At 39.1% G+C, this 11076-nt stretch overlaps 1 protein-coding gene across 5 annotated transcripts in view; it reads right to left on the bottom strand.

Moving 5' to 3' along the window:
- Positions 1–213: 213 nt before the first annotated feature.
- The window catches only part of firrm (fignl1 interacting regulator of recombination and mitosis), a 30677-nt gene continuing 19814 nt past the window's right edge, over positions 214–11076 (bottom strand). For all 5 annotated transcript variants that reach the window (XM_079888156.1, XM_079888157.1, XM_079888155.1 and 2 more), the window contains exons 17-25: positions 10317–10406; positions 9938–10123; positions 7791–7907; positions 1783–1878; positions 1509–1622; positions 1299–1403; positions 913–993; positions 691–822; positions 214–600 (exon numbers count right to left, since the gene is read on the bottom strand). In XM_079888156.1, coding sequence (XP_079744282.1) covers positions 394–600; positions 691–822; positions 913–993; positions 1299–1403; positions 1509–1622; positions 1783–1878; positions 7791–7907; positions 9938–10123; positions 10317–10406 — 1128 coding nt within the window. In that variant the 3' untranslated portion in view covers positions 214–393. The remainder of the gene's footprint in view (positions 601–690; positions 823–912; positions 994–1298; positions 1404–1508; positions 1623–1782; positions 1879–7790; positions 7908–9937; positions 10124–10316; positions 10407–11076) is intronic.

Genomic DNA, 11076 nt, shown 5'->3' with positions numbered 1-11076 from the left:
TTCATGCACAACCAAAAGAAAAATGGCTGCTGAGCATAACAACAACAGCAAGCACTAGTATTTCTTAATTAGGATAATGGGATGGTGGCATTAATATGGTACATTCATGTCCTGTTGAGTCAGAATTGATAGAAATGCACCATTAAATGGGGCACTTCAGACTTAAAGATGGCATGTCAATATCCACAAGAATAAATACTAGAAGCTATAAAATCTATAAAACATTCAATTTTAATAAAGTTTAATAAACAATGAAATGGTCTTTTGGAGTGACCCTTCTCCATATAAACTTCTATACAAATATCTTAGGTGACATCAACAAATGTAGTGGTATGGAACAGACAAGCAAGTGTGTTAAAAGCAGCCAGAGGTAGAGGTGGTGGTGTGGTTGAATCAGGGCTGCTGTTCTGTAGAGGTGTTGATTTGAGCTATCAGTGTCTGTAAGACCTGAAGTCTGGCCCTGACCCACACTGGAGGGGACGGGCTGTGGCCAGGCCCCTCTATAGCCTGCAGGGCTTTCAAGGCACTTTCTGCTGTCTGGAGGTATCGCTCATACTCCTCTTCTGTGTTGGTCTCCTGTCTTGCCTTTTTCGGACATGGCTGGCACAGAAGAAGAATTATAGAATTAGTAAAAGTTTTTTTCCATCGGTATGTCAGGCAGAAAAATAAAACATCCTTTCACTCACTCACCTCCTCAGTAATTGGTGTGTGTTCAGGTGAGCAGTTCTCACGCTCCATTTGCTCACAGTGTTTCTCTATTATACTCCTCCACTCCTTGAGACGTTCTAGTCTCAATTCCTCAGACTCCTGCAGTGAGATGGTCTATAGAAAGTAATACAATAATCTATACAAGGAACACAACAATAAGAAAAAAATTATACATTTAAAGTTTATGCATATCTCACTTGTTACCTTACTGAGGAAGTTTAACACTTTGGTTTTGACCTCCTCTGATGTCAGTGTTTGAGAAATCACTTCCTCGTGGTTGGTTATCTTAAAAGTTGAAAAAGAGACGTGAGCTGGATTACAAGTCATCTTAATAGTAATATATATACACATAAATAAATAAATGGATGAGATGTAAGGTTTTTCAACAAATAAATATTAATAATAATAAAAAAAAAGAGTTCTTGAGAGACTCAGAGACTGTTGAGAGAGTTTTTGTGTCATGTTTCAAAAATGTATCATTATACATTCACTTCTGATTTACTCAAATACAAATTTAACAATTGAGGATATTGCTTGTTTAATAAAAAACTACTTGGTTAAAAATGGTTATATAATGGGAAATTTCTGACCTCTGCAAAGAGGCCAAAGGCCTCCAGGACATGATGGAGTATCAGCCAGGATGGGTGAGTCAGGAGACCATTAAACAGAGCACTGATTTTGAGCAAAACTTGGCACTGCAGTCACACACATACATATTCATATGCACACAAAGAGAAATGACTAAATGAAAGAGACTCATTTGTGATCTTAAAAACATCTTACTCATATTCCACTAATACCTGAACATTTGGAGGAAAAAATACTTTTCCCATGGAAGCAAGGAACTCCAAACCAGCTAAAAGTAAGTCATCAGAGCATTTCTGGATAGTCAAACCACTCAAACATGAAACAGCCTGAAAAAAACACCCCAAAAAAACACTTGTACAAAAATAATAAAAAAAATCTAATTAACAAAGATAGATAAACCTTTAAAAGAAAGGTTCTAAAGATACAGTAAAAATTGAGGTGAAAGAAGTGGAAAATGACCCACTGAATGTAATGTTAAAAGATCACCTGGACGATGACATGTGGCTCTACACTTTTAATCAGAACAGCTGATAATGACAGGAGTAGCTTCACAGTGCACTGGAGAGGAGGATGAACCTGCACCTGATAATAGTGAAGAAAAACTATAAACCCAGTAACAACTAAATAAGAACAGTTCTTAATTTTCTCATGCCATCCCTGTAAGTACAACTGCTTTAAGGAGAACTCCGGTCAATTTTAACATTGAGCTCAATTTTTTGTAAATTTTGAGTGCTGTCAGTACAGAGAACAACGACAAAAATCGGTGTTGCCTACACCGTGTTATCCTCTTATTAAAATTTGCACCCTGTTGACTTCAATGGGGCAAGTTTTAAACCTGCTTTTAGCCTAACATCCTTGATGTGTCATTACAAGTGCCCAGCCATGTTGAGTGATTCCTTCAGAGTGAACACGGTGAATCTAACTGCAGTAGATGTGAAAGATATGAATAAAAGTGATGTTAATTCAGCCAGCGCACATACCTGTATTTACATCCTGTTTTCGGTCGAAGTCTACAGTAGTCGATTGTCGAGTTCACGCGCGTGATCATAGGTACTAAACCTATGCGCGTGAACTCGACAATCGACTACAGTGGACTTCGACCGAAAACAGGATGTAAATACAGGTATGTGCGCTGGCTGAATTAACATCACTTTTATTCATATCTTTCACATCTACTGCAGTCAGATTCACCGTGTTCACTCTGAAGGAACTCAACATTGCTGGGCACTTGTAATGACACATCAAGGATGTTAAGAGGCTAAAAGCAGGTTTAAAACTTGCCCCATTGAAGTCAACAGGGTGCAAATTTTAAAAAGAGGATAACACGGTGTAGGCAACACCGATTTTTGTCGTTTTTCTCTGTACTGACAGCACTCCAAATTTACAAAAAAATGAGTTCAATGTTAAAATTTACCGGAGTTCTCCTTTAACATGAAGGGCCCTATTTTAACGATCTAAGCGCATGGTCTAAAGCTCACGGTGCAAGTGCACTTAAGGTGTGCCCAAATCTACTTTTGCTAGTTTAACGACGGGAAAAATGGTCAGCGCGGCAGGCGCATGGTCTAAAAGGGTTGTCCCTATTCTCTTAATGAGTAATGGGTGTGTTTTGGGCATAATGTGCAAAAAAACAATCAGAGTCTCATCTCCCATTCCCTTTACGGCGGCGGGTTGCTATTTACATGGTGGAATTTGCAAGCGGAAAGACTGAACGCGTCTCTAGAGAGGAAACGGATATGCTCGTGCGCAAGGTTAAAGCGCGCGAGCAGACCATCTACGGGACAAGCCGGATTACACCATATCTTTATGTACACAATATTGATCTTTTACATTGTAATCCTTTTATTTTTAATATTTGGCTAGTTTGTGTGCTGCTGTGCATCCCTGTGTGTGTAATAAGCAGAGTGTACGCACGTTGTGGACCCGCCTATAGGCACACCTTACTAACGTGCTCTTTAAATAACAAAAAAAATATTGCGCCATTGACTTTAGACCAGGTTGGTCAATAGGGTTATGGGTAGAGATGCACCGATTGATCGGCTGGTGACCGGAATTGGCCGATTTTCACGTGATCGGCCATGACCGGCGACCGGCCGGTCAGTCTGACATATGCCGATTTTATGCCGGTCAAATGCACTCGGGCGCCGCATGATTAACATCGCGCAACATCAGCATCACACGTGCACACGGAATGCACATTTAGGAACCTCGTAAATTACGGCCGTTTCACACCGCAAATGTCAGCGGCGCGTGAGCAGTGCGTTTTTTTTTTCCGGCGTGCATGTTAATCAATGAGTGCATTCACACCGCGAGCAGGAGCAGCGCGAGCGTCAAGCAGGAGCGTCGCGTGAGCAGTAGTGAAGCGCGTAATATTGTGAAAAATTATTACATTTTAAATTAACGTTTCTATTTTAATGTTTTAAAATATTTTATAATGTAATTTACTCCTGTGATTACAAAGTTTAATTTTCAGCACCCATAACTTGGAATAAAACAATTTAAAAGATAATTGCTAATTTTTATCTCTCAATTCTGGCATTATTTCTCGCAATTGTAAAGTCAATTCGGACTTCTTTTTTCAGAATTGCAAGGTTATATCTCGAAATCCTGACTTTATAACCCACAACTGCGACTTTATATCTCGCAATTCAGCCTTTATATCGCGCAATTCTGAGGAAAAAAAGTCAGAATTGTGAGATAAAAAGTCGCAATTACCTTTTTTATTTTTTATTCAGTGACAGAAACAAGCTTCCATATCAGTGTCTCATGATCCTTCAGTAATCATTCTAATATGCTGATTTGGAGCTCAAGGAACATTTCTTACTATTGGCAATTTTGAAGACAGCATAGCACAATATTAATATATTAAAGGAACACTCCACCGTTTTTAGCGTAATTTTCCACCGGACAAAATTGCGATTGTTAACTCATGATTTCTGTTCTGTCTGTGCGCACCAATCTTGCACTTCTATCTACTCCTCAACCAGACCACCTAGAGACTTCGGGTTTTCGGCATTATGTTAAGGAAGGTCTAATCTCGGGAACGCACAAAAAAAATCCAGGAAAAGATTTACTATCTCTTAGTGTTGTGATCCCATGACGTGAGAAAATTGCGCTAAAACACTCACTGAGTTTTTATTACTTGTTTGAAATAGGGCTTATTCACCTTCTTTCCCACATTTAGATAGGTGGGTAAATGCATTTTTGTCTCAGTGCATGCATTGTTTTAGTTTGACAGGGTCGGCGCTAGCTTAGCTTAGCACAATGAATGGAATCCTTTGTTGCCAGCTAGCATGGCCTGAGTAAAAGTGATCAAAAAAAAAAAAACCCACCTAATTACTTCTTGTGGCCTGCGTATTCACAACAAGTACAAATAGCGATGCAGATTAACACTAGATGATTTCCTAGGCAGATATTGACTTGGGACTATATTAGGGGGAAGCACAGGCGAAGCACTGCTGCTTAGGCGAAGCACTGCTACTTGGGCGCAGAGATATCACGCAACACATGAAATGTGAATATGTGGTATAATATGTGAATGTGAATACAGGTATAATGTGGGTCGATCTATACATGCGTCATGTTTAAAATAATCACTTACTCTGTGGAAAGTTGTCCATTTGGTCCATTCGGCGTGTGCCTTTTTTTCCAGTTCACTTTATCAAACCGGGGAAAAAAAAAAAGTAAAAGTTACTGCAGGATGGATCAACGCCGTGAAATCCTCGGTAGCTGTGACACAACTGCGGGCACGCTCATCTTGATCTGACGCGCTGAGCCTGGTCATCGATGGCAGAAACTTGTCCCACTCTCCAAAGCACAGACACTATTTCAATCGGGATAGATTGGCATATTCCCCCACATTCACACCACCAGTTCGTGTTGGCTCTCATCCTCACGTCCTCAGGCTGTTGAGCGATCGCAACCGCCTCCTCCTGTCATTCTATTTCCAAAGCACGCAGCTCATCTTCTGAAAACTCAGGTATGGTTCTGGCTTTGGCTCTTGACTGTCTGAGACGTCACCCTCCTCGTCTCTCACAAAATTAGCCATGTTCATTGCCATTCATGTACTGTAGGAAAAATAGCCAGCTACTATTCACGCCGGTATGTTGACGGAAGTCGTGGGATTTCATGTGTTGCGTGATATCTCTGCGCCCAAGTAGCAGTGCTTCGCCTAAGTAGCAGTGCTTTGCCTAAGCTTCCCCCTAATATAGTCCCAAGTCAATATCTGCCTAGGAAATCGCCTAGTGTTAATCTGCATCGCTATTTGTACTCTGTGTGAATACGCAGGCCACAAGAAGAAATTAGGTGTTTTTTTTGTTTGTTTTTTTGATCACTTTTACTCAGGACATGCTAGCTGGCAACAAAGGATTCCATTCATTGTGCTAAGCTAAGCTAGCGCCGACCCTGTCAAACTAAAACAACGCATGCACTGAGACAAAAATGCATTTGCTCACCTATCTAAATGTGGGAAAGAAGGTGAATAAGCCCTATTTCAAAAAAACGGTGGAGTGTTCCTTTAACAATTTATAATGAGTGTAAACTTCATGAATGAATTGAGCAGAGTGCGATCGCAAATCAAATAGCTGCAGTCTCTCTGTGTCTCTTAGAAATCAGGGCTATGACGAGAGTGATATCAACTGATTTGTCTATTTATATTATATATATATATATATATATATATACACACACACACATAGGTCTATTTATACAGATATTGGCTCCACTGCACACTAGGGCTGTCACTTTTTATTCGATATTCGAATATGCATTCAAACATGACGTGAAATATCCGTAATCGAACTATAAATAAACTATTTAGTTTTTAAAGTGCCATGTGTGGCACATTTTTTACAGTCTATGATTAGACGTTTGTTTTTTATTTTATTGTTTGCCATCTCATCCAGTAGCGGGCGCTCTAAACGTATTGTAGAGTAGGCCCATGACCAAATCAAGCGAATAATAGCCAAAAGCCACCCTGTTTTGAAAACGGAAGATAATGCACAGAACGGCCAGCCTGATCGGACAATTCTACCCCAACTCATCTAAAAAGTAGTGTCTGGAAATATTTTGGGTTCTACACCGTAGATGGTAAAGTACAGTATTTTCCGGATTATATATCAAAATTAATTCATACTGACTGACAGAAAACATTACCGTATACAGCTGCGAGAGTACATGCTACTCCTGTAGCCTACCCCTGAAAAAATTAACTGAAAACAACTGAAAAACTGTTAATTGAAACATTAACCTAAAGACAAATGAACACAAACAAAATGCCCCCAAAAAGAAAAAAAAATCTCCATGTTTTCGGTGCTGACGCGTTCATTAACATGTGAGGGTGGCGCTGCCAATAAAGCACCTAAAAGCTGTCACAAAGAACCGGCAAAAGTAATGACTATGAATATGTCAAATATAGCAAGGAGACATTTAATTTTTTTACTAATAAACAAGTATTTTCTGTGTCAGTGTCGGCTGCAGAGATGAAGTTGACGATGCTGACTCGCGGTAGATCTTTGCAGTAGTGAACGTGCCAGAGAGAAATGCACATTTCATACGGATTAGGCTACATAAGCAGAGAACAGTCTGTTTTCTTTCGTTTTGAATTGTTCTGTTTAAAAGTAGACATGTCAAGCTTTCTATATATGTCTCAGGTCTGTGAGGCAAGTAGGCTACCTTATACGCTGAGTTTCAGTTCATTAATGAGACGAGCTCAAGGTTCACACGCCGGCGCCGTGTCGTGATTATCTATTTTCTACTATATTTATTCTTCTTATTTATTAAATCCAGGCAATTGGTTGATGAAACATTGATTAAAATTAAGATACAATTAATACAAAACTAAATTAAATTTAAAGACAGGCTTTGTGCTTTTTGTTTGAGGTCTCTGTGAAAGTTGTAAAGCAGTCTTTTAGTGCCGCTTTCAGAGCGCTCACATCCGTAACGGAGAACTGTCCCGTCTGTAACATTGTTTTTTTTGTGTGTGAAATAAATTTCTAAATAAATGCGACTTATAGTCCAGTGCGACTTATATATGTTTTTTTCCTCTTCATGATGCATTTTTTGACTGATGCGACTTATACTCCGGAGCGACTTGTAGTCCGGAAAATAAGGTAACCGTTAAAGATAAGGTAGTTTGCCGAATTTGCACACAATAAAAACGGTTTACTTACGCATCCTCGACATCCAATCTTAGGGGCTTGTAGATATTCGAATATATTCTAATACATTGCTTGATATTTGATACCCGTTCGAATTTGATTTTTCTCAAAAGTGACAGCCCTACTGCACACCCCTAACTGGGATACATTTGTTCAGGAAACTTTGATGACTAGAAAGTTAATAAGAACATCATTTTAAATAAAAAAAAATCTTAACTGTCACTTTTGATCCATTTAATGCATCCTTGCTGAATAAAAGTGTAAATTTCTATTGGGGAATAAAAAACTCTTACTGACCCCAAACTTTTAAACAGTTGTGTATATATGAAATCTGGTCACCTGGTTGCAACTCATGCGACTCCACAGCTGAGAGATGATCTTTACAGAAGACAGCACACATTCAGCCTGCAGGCTGCTACCTCCCATCAACAGCAGCATACAGCCCAGTATTCGGTTCTGGATCACAAAGAGAAACAAGAGTTAAAAGTGGGTAAAGGGCATATTTATCTCTAAGGCGAGTGGTTTTTAAGAGCAGGGTGTGAGATATAATTGAGACACTGTGGATGTGTTAATCTACAACACGACAGTGCTAAATGCACTGATTAAAAACCTTAAGCATTGAAATAAAAATAAAAGTCCCTGAGTTTTCCATGGCTAAAGTTTATAAGTGCAGGCTTTTGTTTTGTGTCCAAAACTTTAATCTACAACAGCCCTTATCAGAAATTTTTCAGGGTAAAACACATTCACAGCTTTGGAACTTAAATCTGGATCCAAGCCTCTCCACTTCCTCTGCCATCAGATTAGCACAGATGGATAAATAAGGGTCAAGTCAAGTCATCTTCATTTATATAGCGCTTTTAACAATGTAGATTGTTTCAAAGCAGTTTTACAGAGATAAACGTATAATTTAAGGTAACAGAGAATGTTTTGGCTTTATAGCGGTTCTTTAATAAAGTTATTTTACAGCTAAAGTTAGTTTTGATTGATTCGCTTCCGTCGCAACGATCATTTGTTATTAAATTAGGGGCCGCCAAGAAGACACCATTCTCTCTACACAAACTTTAAACGCGATCCTGTGAGAAACGCTGATGGCGTTCACATGCGCATTATGAATTGGTTCTATAGTTATGTGCGTTTGAATATATGTGTGCAGGTTTGTTATTCCCTACAAACCAAGCCTAAACAAATTACTGGTGTTTCCTTATAGTTTTGATTCAGAATTTTATTTTATTTTATCAATTCGGGGTAGATACGCAAATTGAGTTTTCCCGACGACGCTTTATCTGTAGAGTGGGAAAGGGATCCTCCATAGGCAGAGACTAGTTGGCACTTCAGCACTGCGTTGTCATCGGGTCCAGGCGAAGGGCCTTCGTCAGATCTGGATACGGCCTGGATCCGGCAGGCTGCGGGAAGACCTCGGGATAAACAAAGACACTAAAATTACCGTAGATGCCATTCTTCTCATGATGTAACAAGTACATCAGGATTTATGGGAAGTGTTCCCGGTTCCAGCTGACCTAATCTATGCAGCCTAACACTGAATTATAGAAGTCTATAATGTATTATGTGAATGCTATGTCAAAGAGATGTGTCTTTAATCTAGCTTTGAACTGACAGAGTGTGTCTGCTTCCCGGACAATGTTAGGAAGATTGTTCCAAAGTTTTGGTGCTAAATAGGAAAAGGATCTACCGCCAGCAGTCGATTTTGATATTCTAGGTATTATCAACTGGCCGGAATTTTGAGATCGCAATAGACGTGAAGGACTATAATGCGTTAAGAGCTCGCTCAAGTACTGCGGAGCTAAACCATTTAGTGCTTTGTAAGTCATCAGCAATATTTTAAAATTGATGCGATGTTTAATAGGGAGCCAGTGCAGTTTTGACAGAACTGGGCTAATATGGTCATACTTCCTGGTTCTGGTAAGAACTCGAGCTGCTGCGTTTTGAACTAGCTGTAGTTTGTTTATTAAGCGTGCAGGGCAACCACCCAGTAGAGCATTACAATAATCTAGCCTTGATGTCATGAAAGCATGAACTAATTGTTCCGCATTTGTCAATGAGAGCATATGACGTAATTTAGATATATTTTTAAGATGGAAAAATGCGGTTTTACAGATACTAGACACGTGACTTTCAAATGAAAGATTGGTATCAAAGAGCACACCCAGGTTCCTAACCGACGACGAAGACTTAACAGAGCAGCCATCAAGTGTTAGACAGTATTCTAGGTTATTACGTGAGGAAGTTTTTTGTCCAATAATTAGAATCTCTGTTTTTTCAGAATTTAGAAGTAGGAAATTAAGAGTCATCCAATTTTTAGGGTGTCTTGAGTAATGAACTGTCAGTGGTTAGGTAGAGTTTATATGGCAGCATTTTTGATGGTTGTAAAATCAAGGCCTTATGTGATTCAAAATGATGGCAAACATCCTGTTAAGTATTAAAAGTTTATGTGGTTGGTGGCAGCACTGTCACCTCAGTTCCCTCACCAGTCTCGGTATATCTCCCAGCCTGTGGCCACTATTCTGCCATTCCTGCAGCACAACAGAAGCCCTGGCGAGCACCTCTTCCTCCACCTGCATGCGTGCATCCACACACAGACACCTCAGCAGAGTGTGACCCCACACACACACGTTCTCCTCCTGAGAGGGAGGGAAGCGCTCCACAAACTCCACCTGTCACAAAAACACTTCATAATACTTAGAAATGCACCATTTTGCTACCTTCAAAACAAAGACAGAACTGTGGGAACATAAATAAACTATATTAGCAAGCCAAAAAAACTAACAAACTCATCAATGTTCTGAGGAAGTGTTCTGCAGAGTCGTGTTCATATGCCATATCTGGACAAGAGAAATAGAAACTAACCTGGTGTTTTGGAGTCATGAGAAAGAGCAGGCGTCTAAGCAGCAGGGCCAAGTGAAACAGCTGATAACCCTCACCAGGACATGACCTTATCTAGACAGTACAACAACAATACAGGTCACAGAAGCAAGTTCTCTACTAAAGACCTTATATTTTATGGAAATATGTTCAGAAAAATATTCAAACTGAAAGAACTCTAAGAAAAATGGGTCCAAAGAGTATTGTCACCTTCAAAAATGTCAATAGATTTAGAAATAGAAAGATGCAATAGAATCAGATTATAAAATACCAAGGATTAAGAAGAAGATAGGAAGATAGAAGTGTACAGTTTTGAAATAACACAGTAAAGGCATTTATGTTACACAAAATATTTCCATTTCAAACAAATGCTGTTCTTTAACTTTCTATTAATCAAAGAATCATGAAAAAAATGTATCAGTTGCCACATAAATATTAAGTAGCACAACTGTTTACAATATTGATATTAATAATAAATGTTTCTTGAGCACGGTTTAGCATCTTCAAATGATTTCTGCAGAACCATGTGATCCTGAAGACTGGACTAAACGAGGCTGAAAATTCAGCTTTGCCAAATGAATAAATACAATTTTTAAATATATTAAAACAGAAGACTGCTATTTGATTGAAAATAAAGTAATATTGTGAAATATTATTGCAATCAAATAAATGTTGCCTTGGTGAGCATAAGAGACTTTAAAAATGTCACTGGCCTCAGACTTTTGAGTGTGTGTGTGTGTGTGTG

The sequence above is a fragment of the Squalius cephalus genome (genome assembly GCF_949319135.1).
Source record: "Squalius cephalus genome assembly, chromosome: 12".
In the NCBI taxonomy this organism is placed as follows: domain Eukaryota; kingdom Metazoa; phylum Chordata; class Actinopteri; order Cypriniformes; family Leuciscidae; genus Squalius; species Squalius cephalus.
This window is presented reverse-complemented; position numbering and strand designations above follow the sequence as displayed.